The following is a 14,477-nucleotide window of genomic DNA, read 5'->3' as shown; positions in this document are numbered from 1 at the left end:
GACTAACAAGGACAGGGATCCATGACCATGCAGACAAACAAGGACAGGGAATCATTTGTATCATTGTATCCCACATATTCATACAAAACCTCGTAAACATCAATACATGCACACACACAGCATACACACACACACACACACACACACACACACACACACACACACACACACACACACACACACACACACACACACACACACACACACACACACACACACACACACACACACACACACACACACTCAGACTCTATGTGTGTGTGTGAGTATGAATAGTCAACATGTGTGTGTGCATGTGTTTACATCAGTGAACAGTCGAGGACATATGTCTGTCAGGCTGGCAGTTTCCTGGCGTTGACTCGTGTCTCTGCCACCCCGGCATGATGGGATATTTACAGAGCGTGTGGGGCGGACGGTGTGTGTGACTACATTGTGGCCAGGCAGCCTCCTGGCCTTGGCTCCGGCTGCTGCATGCATGTGCCGGACAGGATTCTCTGTATTCTTTACATGTGATGTGTTCCAGGGAGAATATGGACGTTCAAATATTTTCCTACCTGAGTTTCTGACAGCAGTTTACTTGAAATTAACCATTTGATTCATTCTGTCACGGATGAAAAGCCCCTTTCATTCTCAGACTGCCTGGCCTGGTTAGCCCTGACCAAAGTGTGTTAAGGCCAGCCCCATAGGCAGGCATTTATCTCTAACTGTGTATTTAGGTCTACCTCTAAATACGCTGAGTGTACAAAACATTAGGAACACTTTGCTCTTTCCATGACATAGACTGACCAAGTGGATCCAGGTGAAAGCTATCATCCCTTAGGACATCCAGCTAACTGGACACAACTGTAGGAAGCATTGGAGTCAACATGGGCCAGCATCCCTGTGGAACGCTTTTGACACCTTGTGGAGTCCATGCCTCGACGTATTGAGGCTGTTCTGAGGGCAAAAGGGGGTTCAACTCAATATTAGGAAGGTGTTCCTAATGTTTTGTACCTTCAGTGTATAATGCTATAATGGAATACATATTGATATTGTATATTGTTCATCAGAGCGCCAATACAACTCTTCTGAAATGAACAATAACACATTGATGATTCCAGGTTCCACGTTTCCACGTTGAAGATTCCATTGTTTGTGTGTCAAGAGATGCCAGGACTTAAACCTACAGGCAGGCATGGTCCTCTTAACATCCAATTTATGGAACATCATTCATTAACAATTTCTGCCTCGGTCTCTGCCTCGGTCTCTGACTACCTCAGCCTCTGCCTCGGTCTTGGCCGAACATAATTGCTCTACTTCCACAGCCCTGATACGGTACAAGATATAGGATAACAGAGAGGGTAAGTACTGTACTGTGAGTTATGGGCTGCTTAAAGCTTCTTCAGGATTGGTGTGTCCCCTGCGGGACGGTTGAGCTAACGTAGGCTAATGCGATTAGCATGAGGTTATGAGTAACAAGAACATTTCCCAGGACATAGACACATCTGATATTGGCAGAAAGCTTAAATTCTTGTTAATCTAACTGCACTGTCCAATTTACAGTAGCTATTACAGTGAAATAATACCATGCTATTATTTGAGGAGAGTGCACGGTTTTCAACATAAAAATATATTATTAAACAAATTAAGCACATTTGGGCAGTCTTGATAAAATATTTTTTACAGAAATGCAATGGTTCATTGGATCAGTCAGAAACTTTGCACATACACTGCTGCCATCTAGTGGCCAAAATCTATATTGCACCTGGGCTGGAATAATACATTATGGCCTTTCTCTTGCATCTCAAAGATGATGGTACAAAAAATGTTGTTTTTTTCTTTGTATTATCTTTTACAAGATCTAATGTGTTATATTCTCCTACATTCCTTTCACAAACTTAAAAGTGTTTTCTTTCAGTCTTGATCCATTTTTTATTTACAGAAATGCAATGCAATGGTACCAAGAATATCATATCATTGCTTCAGGGCCTGAGCTACAGGCAGTTAGATTTGGGTATGTCATTTTAGGTGAAAATTGAAAAAAAGGGGCCTATCCTTATAGAGATGTTTTAACACAGATAACAATATCTATATGAGTGAGTTGATTGCTCTTGCTTGCCAAAGCTGAGTGTTTGAAATAATGCCTAACTTTTCTGCCAGTCCTCTTGTAATAGGGCTTCCAGTGGTTTTAATTTAAGTCAACTCAACAGATCTTGCAGCTTATAAGGAAGCTCTGAGCAGTAGTTGCACCAAAACGAGCTACCTTTACCGACCTCACTTTGCCAATGAAAAGCTCAAATCCATAAGACCTAGAGGACGTGTCAGAACATTCAATCCTCCGTGTACCTTCCATTTTCCCATGGCCTGACCTCTATCTCCCACAGGCCAGGGATATTTAGGGTCTCGAATCTCAGTTAATGATTGTTTAAACAGCCAACATTCCTCTCTGAAGGTTAAATGGTTAAAGGGTCATGGTCCTCTGACTCTTTCATGCTGCTTGCAACTTGAATTTGGACCTCAGGTCAAACGCAGCATGCACGACTGCCAACAGATCGCTGGAGTTGATCACTGTGTGGAAAACAGGCTGGGGGCGAACTAGACTGGGACACTGTCCCTTTGATGATTGAATCCCATTTGGGGAAACAAGGCCACTGTTCGTCCCAGAACCTTAGTTATTGTATTTGTTGTGTTCATGAAACGGAGGAGAAGAGCGTCAGGCAGCGAGGGAAAAACATGTGCTGTACATATTCTGCTGTTCAATCACGCAATGATGTCAGAGAGAAACAACAAAATATTGTTCTTTATTTGCAGTAGCTTCTTTGTTGTTGTAATATTCCACACGGACGTAGCAGTTTCACCAATTAGGAGTTCTAGCTTTAAGTCACATACGTCCATTACCAACTGAAGCTTACGTGACCTGTAACTACGATGTGTTGTCTGAATGCATCCAGAGGCCATGACCACCATTATAGATGCGTATTTATTGACAAAATATTGAATGAGCCTTGGTGAACCTCTAACTGTTTTGGTGGATGACACCACTAAACGTATCATACATAAGGTCTACTCTACTGTCAGTATTTTACAAATAAAAAAAAGCTCCTTTGGTGGCCTGGGGGGTTTAGTGGTGAGTGTTGCTGCCTACAGTACATGTTTGTTGGTGACAGCGTGGGTTAGAATCCTACTCACTGCCCTTGTGACACACTCTGTCTATTAGTTAATAGACCAATAAGACATATGTATGCTGAGAGTCAGGAAACAAGTTCAGGGAGTGAATACATTTAATAAATAAATGAACAAAACAAGAAACACAAACACACCGACATGGAACAGGAACAATGACGACTGGGGAAGGAACCAAAGGCAGTGACACATAAAGGGCAGGTAATCAAGGAGGTGATGGAGTCCAGGTGAGTGGTATTATGCGCGTAACGCTGGTGACAGGTGTGCGCCCTAACGAGCAGCCTGGTGACCTAGAGGCCAGAGAGGGAGCACAAGTGACAGAAAGAGAGTTCCAAACATCTGTGCCAATAACAGCTAGTTTTCAGTTTCCCCCTCCCTACACAGACCACTCCCAGATAGTCAGAGCAAAATTCTTGCTTGAGAAATGTCTCTTTGCTAAGAAGCTATTTTTGTTTATTTGTGTCCATTTTAAATAAGAACCATAACAGTAAGCTACTTCATTGTTACCCAGAAATGATATGACGTTGAGATAACAACGGACCTTTAAAAAACTATTTGGCCAGAATGTTCCGTCTGATTCTAACCAATCCGCTGCTCTCCTGGTTGGAATGGGAATGGGCTTGATTATCTCTACATGTTCTGAGGACCAGATGCTTCAGTCCTGTATTTACCCCCTCCTAGCATATCCACAGCTCACAATGCCTCACATGTCTGTTATTAGAATGACTTCACCTCCTTCAAACATTTTATCACTGGGCTGTGATACAGAAAAAACAGCAGTAATGTCTGTTCTTATTGGACAAAAACAGGCAAAAGCCTATTGGCAGGTGCTGTGACACACTGACCTGGGACCTGTTTCCTATTGAACAGTTGTAATAGAACAGAAGCCTAATTAGGTTAGAAAACATTACCACACTGACCTGGGACCTGTTTCCTATTGAACGGTTGTAACAAAACAGAAGCCTAATTAGGTTAGAAAACATTACCACACTGACCGACAACCATAAAACCAACACAGATAGCATTTGTCCACCTAACCGAATGGTTCACACAACAACACTCATTTAGAAACACACACACAAGCACATGCGCACACACACACACACACACACACACACACACACACACACTGATTAAGGGGCAATGGGCTTATTAGCAGGAACTTTGAGCAGAGCTTGTAGCAATTAGGGCCCAGTAGAGTGGTGTTGTCAAGGTTACGAGGTGAGTGACATAAGACAGGCCAGGGCTTTTTTAAGCAGGTGTAGGCAAAGGTCAGGAGGTCAGCAGGTTTCTGGATGTAGCCATTATCAAAGTTGTAAACCAGAGGGGAAATTTCCCCAGTTATTAAGTGACTGCTACTGAACGCATGATACATACAGTACACGACAGGCACAAAAGCATACCCTCACACACACACGCACACGCACGCACGCACGCACGCACACACACACACACACACACAATCATTGGATATGTGGTGAGAGAACACTGTATGTATGGTTAGGAGATGATTGTGGACTTCAGGAAACAGCAGAGGGAGCAGCCCCTTATCCACATCGTTGGGACAGTATTGGAGAAGGTGGAAAGTTTTAAGTTCCTCGGCGTACACATCACAGACAAACTGAAATGGTCCACCCACACAGACAGCGTGGTGAATCTCAGGAGGCTGAAGAAATTCAGCTTGTCACCAAAAACACTCACAAACTTTTACAGATGCACAATCGAGAGCATCCTGTCGGGCTGTATCACCGCCTGATATGGCAACTGCTCTGCCCACAACCGTAAAGCTCTCCAGAGGGTAGTGAGGTCTGCACAACGCCATCACCGGGGGCAAACTACCTGTCCTCCAGGACACCTACACCACCTGATGTCACAGGAAGGCCAAAAAGATCATCAAGGACAACAATCACCCGAGCCACTGCCTGTTCACCCCGCTATCATCCAGAAGGCGAGGTCAGTACAGGTGCTTCAAAGCTGGGGACCGAGAGACTGAAAAACAGCTTATATCTCAAGGCCATCAGACTGTTAAACAGCCATCACTAACAATGAGGGGCTGCTGCCAACATACTGACTCAACTCTAGCCACTTTAATAATGGAAAAATTGATTCAATAAATGTATCACTAGCCACTTTAAACAATGCCACTTTATATAATGCTTACATGCCCTACATTACTCATCTCATATGTAAATGCTGTACTCTATACCATCTACTGCATTTTGCCTCTGCTGTTCGGCCATCACTCATTCATATATTTTTATGTACATAATCTTATTAATTTCTTTACACTTGTGTGTGTGAGGTAGTTGTTGTGAAATTGTTAGGTTAGATTACTTGTTAGATATTACTGCATGGTCGGAACTAGAAGCACAAGCATTTCGCTACACTCGCATTAACATCTGCTAACCATGTGTATGTGACAAATACAATTTGATTTGATTAGATTATGGTATGACTGCTACCTGTGAATTAGCCTGCTCATCCTAGTATGGGACTTTGAAAACAGATCTTCATGTTGTTAGAAAGGCCTGGTTCATCGACTACAATGGAGCCTCAGGGCTCACCCTGCAGCCACTCAGTTAAAAATAGACCTGGGGCCTGTAAGCTACTTATTCCCTTAACCTGACTTCAACTGTGCTATGTTTCCCTCAGATCTTCTGACATGCAACACTGGAATAAAAGTGATGTCAGATGAAAACAGATTCTTTGCTTAGTGTGTGACGCTGGAGGTGTCTCTCCTCTCTCACACAACAGTGGTTTTACTCATCTGGGTTCCCCAGGGATCAGTATTCTGCGCTGCTTGCAGACCGTGCTGCCTCCTAGCCTCCCAGTCTAGACAGAGGGAAAGGGAGAAGAGAGAGGAGAGAGAGAGCCACCAGTCAGGGCATGTACTGTAAGAAGGAGTCATTTTGAGGGGAGTTGTTCTTTAAAGACTTTCTCCCTGCAGATAACCTCTTATTAACGTTGACATTTACTCTTTCCAAGATCTCATAAGCACAGAGGTTTTCTCAACATGCCAGAAGTCAAAAGAGAGCACATTAATAATTAATTTAGGTGGAAAAGAAAGCAATGCTAGGCGCAAATCTGAATTTATGCTGCAGTCATGACGACCATGGTTGACATGGCACTGTTTGTCTCTGACCGTGGGCACACAATGACACCCTATGGACAGTTGAGTAATGGATCATGAAAATAGATCAGGACTGACATAGGACAGAGGGGGAATACGTCATTGAAAGCCAGTGGTCGACAAATTTCTATGACACAAAAATATACGCTAGACTCGCCGTTGACTTGTGTTTTCCAGCTAGGGCAAAAAGTAAGTAACAATTTGAGCAGTGTTAAACATTTCCTGGTTGTGTCAACGGGCAGCTCTACTTTTCCTACAGATTTACAGAACAAATGCAACTATTGCATCACAAATGCAGCCTGCAGCCAATCAGAATAGTTTAGGACTGACGATGGCCTTGCCTATTGTGGTAGAAAGAGGGACACCTTGGCTGGAAGCAAAGCTTCATCTGGCATTACAGGCTGGGTTAACCCCAGACACTAGTGCATGGGACTGCTAACACACTTCATATGACCCTAAAGCCAGCTCCCTGTACAACTCCTCCACATCACCCATGTTATATTATACAATATACAATGAGTATACAAAACATACCCATATTTTGTAGATGTTATCGCAAGTGCTGCAAAATGCTTATGTTTCTAGCTCCAACAGTGCAGTAATTCCTAACAATACAAAACAATACACACAAATCCCCAAAAATGTAAAGAAAGAAATTCAATATCAGAACCAGTCAAGAATATAAATATACACAGAGTGGACAAAACATTAAGAACACCTGCTGACCAGGTGAATCCAGGTAAAAGCCATGATCCCTTATTGATGTGACTTGTTAAATCCACTTCAATCAGTATAGATGACGGGGAGAAGCCAGGTTAAAGAAGGGTTTTTAAGTCTTGAGATAATTGAGACATGGATTGTGTATGTGTGCCATTCAGAGGGTGAATGGGCAAAAGATTTAAGTACCTTTGAAATTGGTATGGTAGTAGGTGCCAAGTGTACTGGTTCGTGTCAAGAACTGCAACGCTGTTGGAGGTGTTCCTAATGTTTGGCATACTCAGTGTACAGTCATGGGCCGTGTTCATTAGGGCATGCAACAGAAAATGTTTTTTAAACTTTTTTTTAACGAAAACAAGAATGAGACTTAGTCCAGATAGTTTCTTTCTGTTTCAGTCTGTTTTCTTCTGCTTGGTGCCTAATGAACACCACCCTGGAATATACCCCCAGCCACACTATCCCTTATCAAAGTAACTCAATTCTTCTCCTCAGCAATTCAGAGGATCATATAATCCCCCTGAAATATACGTGACTAAAACAAAACACTGCAAACAGCCGTGAACCTCTGTAGCTTGGTTACAGTCTGAAATGAACAGTCTCTCCCTCCACGTTGGGCAAGTCATTAGAGTGCTATAAATAAACCTAGTTAATAACCCTATAACCCAGACAGACAGACAGACAGACAGACAGACAGACAGACAGACAGACAGACAGACAGACAGGTCAACTGTCACTCATTAGAAACTGTTTTAGATGATTGACACATTGAACAGACCTCATACACCACCTCCACCTACAACACCACCACCTCATCCCTCCCCCCGACCGGTCATGAGGGGCACCGTGCAGCTCCCATCCCCGGGTCGGGCTGTGTAATGCCGGGCAGCCCTGGTCACCGTCATGGCTGGCTGTGGAGGGAAAATAAACAGTGGTGGATTATGATAATTGACTGGTCTAGGGCCTGGACTAGGCCAGCATCGAAGACATGCTCAATTAATCAACGGCCCTGCTGAAACCTTTTACAACTAACGAGCGGAACGATAACTTCGACACAGATGGGAATCATTTTGCGTAACTAAAAACAGAAATAAATATTGCTTTATGACAACACAGTGGCTCTGGTTGGTTGTTCAGCACACTTCGGCCGTCCTGTGCAGATATACCTAAGTAAAACCAGGAGAGAGAAGGTGGGGGAATTATGCAGTTACTTTTTATGGCCCGGTTCTACTCAATGTCTCCAGGTGCAGTGTCAATGTAAAACCAAAGAGCATGAAATAAATAATGCTGCATTTATTAGTGAATATGGAATGACCGTACATGTAAAAATAAATAGAATAATAGAATGATTAATGAATGAATGAAAGTGTTGCAGATTGATTGACTTTGTGCTTGGTGTGGGAGTAGTGTAGTGATAAGTATTTTCCCAGGTGACTTCACATGAATATGGATGAAGTGGCTTTGGATCAGCAGACTGTGTGTGTGTGTGTGTGTGTGTGTGTGTGTCTGTCTGTGTGTGTCTGTGTGTGAGCACATCTGTGTGTGTGTGTCTGTGTGTGAGCACATCTGTGTGTGTGTGTATGTGTGTGTGTGTCTGTGTGTGAGCACATCTGTGTGTGTGTGTATGTGTGTGTGTGTCTGTGTGTGAGAACATCTGTGTGTGTGTATGTGTGAGTGTGTCTGTGTGTGAGCACATCTGTGTGTGTGTATGTGTGTGTGTGTGTCTGTGTGTGAGCACATCTGCGTGTGTGTTAATGCATCTGTGTGTGTGTGTGTGTGTTTGTGTGTGTGTATGTGTGTGTGTGTGTGTGTGTGTGTCTGTCTGTTTGTGAGTACATTTGCGTGTGTGTTAATGCATCTGTGTGTGTTTGTGTGTGTGTGTGTTTGTGTTTGTGTGTTCTTTACTACCCCCCTCCAGATGGATCACCTGTTAATTAATAGAATTACTAAATGACCATCACCCAAGTGTTCTCTGACATTAGTCTTCGGTATGCATGGACATGTGTTCTAACAGTAACATGAGAGCCATGTTTCCAGTCCCAGGTCGGCCAGGGAAGACCACAGACCCAGCCTCAGCCGAGGAACACAACCCACCCCTGCAGACCAGGCAAGGCCACAGTCCCAGCTTCAGCCGAGGTTCACAACCCACCCCTGCAGACCAGGGAAGACCACAGTCCCAGCCTCAGCCGAGGAACACAACCCACCCCTGCAGACCAGGGAAGTCCACAGTCCCAGCCTCAGCCGAGGAACACAACCCACCCCTGCAGACCAGGGAAGGCCCCAGCCACAGTCCCAGCCCCAGCCGAGGAACACAACCCACCCCTGCAGACCAGGGAAGGGCCTAGCCACAGTCCCAGTCCCAGCCCCAGCCGAGGAACACAACCCACCCCTGCAGACCAGGGAAGGCCCCAGCCACCGTCCCAGCCCCAGCCCCAGCCGAGGAACACAACCCACCCCTGCAGACCAGGGAAGGCCACAGTCCCAGCCTCAGCCCCAGCCCCAGCCGAGGAACACAACCCACAGCCATGTTTCCAGTCCCAGGTCGGCCAGGGAAGGCCACAGTCCCAGCCTCAGCCGAGGAACACAACCCACCCCTGCAGACCAGGCAAGGCCACAGTCCCAGCTTCAGCCGAGGTTCACAACCCACCCCTGCAGACCAGGGAAGACCACAGTCCCAGCCTCAGCCGAGGAACACAACCCACCCCTGCAGACCAGGGAAGGCCACAGTCCCAGCCTCAGCCCCAGCCCCAGCCGAGGAACACAACCCACCCCTGCAGACCAGGGAAGGCCACAGTCCCAGCCTCAGCCCCAGCCCCAGCCGAGGAACACAACCCAACCCTGCAGACCAGACCAGGCAAGGCCACAGTCCCAGCCTCAGCCGAGGCTCACAACCCACCCCTGCAGACCAGGGAAGGCCACAGTCCCAGCCTCAGCCGAGGAACACAACCCACCACTGCAGACCAGGGAAGGCCCCAGCAACAGTCCCAGCCCCAGCTGAGGAACACAACCCACCCCTGCAGACCAGGGAAGGCCCCAGCAACAGTCCCAGCCCCAGCCGAGGAACACAACCCACCCCTGCAGACCAGGGAAGGCCCCAGCCACAGTCCCAGCCCCAGCCGAGGAACACAACCCACCCATGCAGACCAGGGAAGGCCCCAGCAACAGCCCCAGCCCCAGCCGAGGAACACAACCCACCCCTGCAGACCAGGGAAGGCCCCAGCCACAGTCCCAGCCGAGGTACACAACCCACCCCTGCAGACCAGGGAAGGCCCCAGCCACAGTCCCAGCCGAGGAACACAACCCACCCCTGCAGACCAGTGAAGGCCCCAGCCACAGTCCCAGCCGAGGAACACAACCCACCCCTGCAGACCAGGGAAGGCCCCAGCCACAGTCCCAGCCCCAGCCGAGGAACACAACCCACCCCTGCAGACCAGGGAAGGCCCCAGCCTCAGTCCCAACCCCAGCCGAGGAACACAACCCACCCCTGCAGACCAGGGAAGGCCCCAGCAACAGTCTCAGCACCAGCCGAGGAACACAACCCACCCCTGCAGACAAGGGAAGGCCCCAGCCACAGTCCCATTCTCAGCCCCAGCCGAGGAACACAACCCACCCCTGCAGACCAGGGAAGGCCCTAGCCACAGTCCCAGTCCCAGCCTCAGCCGAGGAACACCACCCACCCCTGCAGACCAGGGATGGCCCCAGCCACAGCCCCAGCCCCAGCCGAGGAACTCAACCCACCCCTGCAGACCAGGGAAGGCCCTAGCCACAGTCCCAGTCCCAGCCTCAGCCGAGGAACACCACCCACCCCTGCAGACCAGGGATGGCCCCAGCCACAGCCCCAGCCCCAGCCGAGGAACTCAACCCACCCCTGCAGACCAGGGAAGGCCCCAGCCACAGTCCCAGCCCCAGCCGATGCCCACAAGCCCCGCTGGCAGTCAGACAGAGCTGGTCAGTCTATAAACCTCCCAGACACATGGCTGGGGCTGCAGAGAGTCCATCTTTCCACTGGAGATCATCTAACACTACCCCCTCCCTTGTTCCCTCCAGTCGCCCCTATCCTCTACCCCCAGCCCTGCACACTGTTCCTGAAAACAGACTACATGGTTATTTTGGCTGTCATACTTACATAGGCTTCTCTCTCTCTCTCTATCTCTCTCTCCCTCTCCCTCTCCCTCTCCCTCTCCCTCTCCCTCTATCTCTCTCTCTCTCTCTCTCTCTCTCTCTCTCTCTCTATCTCTCTCTCTCTCTCTCTCTATCTCTATCTCTATCTCTCTCTCTCTCTCTCTCCCTCTCTCCCTCTCTCCCTCTCTCCCTCTCTCTCTCTCTCTCTCTCTCTCTCTCTCTCTATCTCTCTCTCCCTCTCCCTCTCCCTCTATCTCTCTCTCTCTCTCTCTCTCTCTCTCTCTCTCTCTCTCTCTCTCTCTCTCTCTCTCTCTCTCTCTCTCTCTCTCTCTCTCTCTCTCTCTCTCTCTCTCTCTCTCTCTCTCTCTCTCTCTCTCTATCTCTATCTCTCTCTCTCTCTCTCTCTCTCTCTCTCCCGCTCCCGCTCCCTCTCCCTCTCCCTCTCCCTCTCTCTCTCTCTCTCTCTCTCTCTCTCTCTCTCTCTCTATCTCTCTCTCTCTCTCTCTCTCTCTCTCTCTCTCTCTCTCTCTCTCTATCTCTATCTCTATCTCTCTCTCTCTCTCTCTCTCCCTCTCTCCCTCTCTCTCTCTCTCTCTCTCTCCCTCTCTCTCTCTCTCTCTCTCATAGAAGTCCCACATATCTCTGTTCCTCTCTCCATGCTATAGTAAATATGAATTTAACTGCAGTGATTTGTAACCCAGAATTAAGACATTCAGCTTTGATTACTTCAGTATGAAAGCACCCATGTGCTCTAAAAGAAGAGCAAATAACTTTTTACTATCATCTCCCACACCTTTATTGATTTGAAATACTATTTTAAACTTTTAACGAGACTTCATATAGGCTTTAACTGGAAGAAATGATTCATTCTGGAAGGTTTTTGACCCGTCATAGAGACCAACACAGACATATTATTACTGTCAAGGAGGACTGAGGAGTTCATTTGAAAGAACCTCTTTCACTTGGTCTAAATGTGTCATCATGGAGACATATAGTTACTGCTGGAGCTACGGAGAGTTCAGAGCAGGGCTTTGGGAGGAGGTACACTATGATCTCCACCTTAATCCATTCGAATCAACCATAACACACTAGGTTTTGCCCCAGAGCCTCCACAGACTTTCTGAGCAACAGATTTACATCTCGGCTTTGATTTATGCAGGTTTTATTTGGCAGGAATTGTCTGAGTTACTGATCAGGTAGCTCCTTTTTACTTTTTACACTCTGTGTTTATAGAGGAGGTTGATGTTGCCATAATGAGGTAGTTATATAATTTAAAGGCCCAATAAGGCCATTTTATATCAATATCAAATCATTTCTGGGTGAAATTTCAACGCTTCATGAGACTCACCAGGACTCCATCACCTCCCCTTGGTTCTTTCCCCAGGCGTTATTGATTCTGTTTTATATCAATATCAAATAATTTCTGGGTGAAATTTCAGCGCTTCATGAGACTCACCTGGACTCCATCACCTCCCCTTGGTTCTTTCCCCAGGTGTTATTGATTCTGTTCCTGTGTTTTATGTCTGATCGCTACTCGTGTTTCTTGTTATGTTCCACGTTTCATTTATTATTACATTCACTCCCTGTACTTGCTTTTCCATTCTCAGCGGACCCGTTGCACTCCCAAGTGGTTGGGTCTATTCTGAGGAGACACTGTACATCCTGGTGGAGGTCTGGTTTAGGACTAGAGGATACACTGTACAGCCTGGTGGAGGTCTGGTTTAGGACTAGAGGAGACACTGTACAGCCTGGTGGAGGTCAGGTTTAGGACTAGAGGAGACACTGTACAGCCTGGTGGAGGTCAGGTTTAGGACTAGAGGAGGAGACACTGTATAGCCTGGGGGAGGTCTGGTTTAGGACTAGAAGAGACACTGTCCAGCCTGGTGGAGGTCTGGTTTAGGACTAGAGGAGACACTGTACAGCCTGGTGTAGGTCAGGTTTAGGACTAGAGGAGACACTGTATAGCCTGGTGTAGGTCAGGTAACGGACTAGAGGAGACACTCTAAAACCTGGTGGATGTCAGGTTTAGGACTAGAGGAGACACTGTATAGCCTGGTGTAGGTCAGGTTTAGGACTAGAGGAGGAGACACTGTATAGCCTGGTGGAGGTCAGGTTTAGGACTAGAGGAGACACTGTATAGCCTGGTGTAGGTCAGGTTTAGGACTAGAGGAGGAGACACTGTATAGCCTGGTGGAGTTCAGGTTTAGGACTAGAGGAGACACTGTATAGCCTGGTGGAGGTCAGGTTTAGGACTAGAGGAGACACTGTATAGCCTGGTGGAGGTCAGGTTTAGGACTAGAGGAGACACTGTATAGCCTGATGGAGGTCAGGTTTAGGACTAGAGGAGACACTGTATAGCCTGGTGTAGGTCAGGTTTAGGACTAGAGGAGACACTGTATAGCCTGGTGTAGGTCAGGTTTAGGACTAGAGGAGACACTGTATAGCCTGGTGGAGGTCAGGTTTAGGACTAGAGGAGACACTGTACAGCCTGGTGGAGGTCAGGTTTAGGACTAGAGGAGGAGACACTGTACAGCCTGGTGGGGGTCAGGTTTAGGACTAGAGGAGACACTGTATAGCCTGGTGGAGGTCAGGTTTAGGACTAGAGGAGGAGACACTGTATAGCCTGGTGGAGGTCAGGTTTAGGACTAGAGGAGACACTGTATAGCCTGGTGTAGGTCAGGTTTAGGACTAGAGGAGACACTGTATAGCCTGGTGGAGGTCAGGTTTAGGACTAGAGGAGACACTGTACAGCCTGGTGGAGGTCAGGTTTAGGACTAGAGGAGGAGACACTGTACAGCCTGGTGGGGGTCAGGTTTAGGACTAGAGGAGACACTGTATAGCCTGGTGGAGGTCAGGTTTAGGACTAGAGGAGGAGACACTGTATAGCCTGGTGGAGGTCAGGTTTAGGACTAGAGGAGACACTGTATAGCCTGGTGGAGGTCAGGTTCAGGACTAGAGGAGACACTGTTTCGCCTGGTGGAGGTCAGGATTTGGACTAGAGGTGGAGCCTGTTTGTTGGAAATTCAAACAGAGTCAACACTGATAAATAACACAACCAGGCAAGGTCCCTGCATTATTCTTGCAGATTCCCTTTCAAAAGACAGAGTCATTTCTATGTGTGGCTCGCTGTATATTTGGACTAGATGGTGCTTTGTTCCTCTCAACAGTACACTGAGCTAGCCACCAACTAAAGCTATATCCTTTCCTATTACACTCCTATTAATGGAACCATCCAACTCTGACAAGCAACCTCTTTGTTCAGTGGGCCTCACCAAGTGACAGGATGTGTTAATATCACTCGCCTGATTGGACGTGATAAGTCTGTAGCTCATTGGAAGGTTTTCTCCAT

At 47.3% G+C, this 14,477-nt stretch overlaps 1 protein-coding gene across 1 annotated transcript in view; it reads left to right on the top strand.

The window, feature by feature from the left end:
* Positions 1 to 10,966, top strand: part of LOC139423602 (cell surface glycoprotein 1-like) — a 29,480-nt gene extending 18,514 nt beyond the window's left edge. The window contains exons 3-4 of the mRNA XM_071175188.1: positions 9,044 to 10,323; positions 10,375 to 10,966. Coding sequence (XP_071031289.1) covers positions 9,044 to 10,323; positions 10,375 to 10,966 — 1,872 coding nt within the window. The remainder of the gene's footprint in view (positions 1 to 9,043; positions 10,324 to 10,374) is intronic.
* The last annotated feature ends 3,511 nt before the right edge of the window (positions 10,967 to 14,477 follow it).

Source organism: Oncorhynchus clarkii, chromosome 13 (assembly GCF_045791955.1).
Source record: "Oncorhynchus clarkii lewisi isolate Uvic-CL-2024 chromosome 13, UVic_Ocla_1.0, whole genome shotgun sequence".
Classification (NCBI taxonomy): Eukaryota; Metazoa; Chordata; class Actinopteri; order Salmoniformes; family Salmonidae; genus Oncorhynchus; species Oncorhynchus clarkii.
This window is presented reverse-complemented; position numbering and strand designations above follow the sequence as displayed.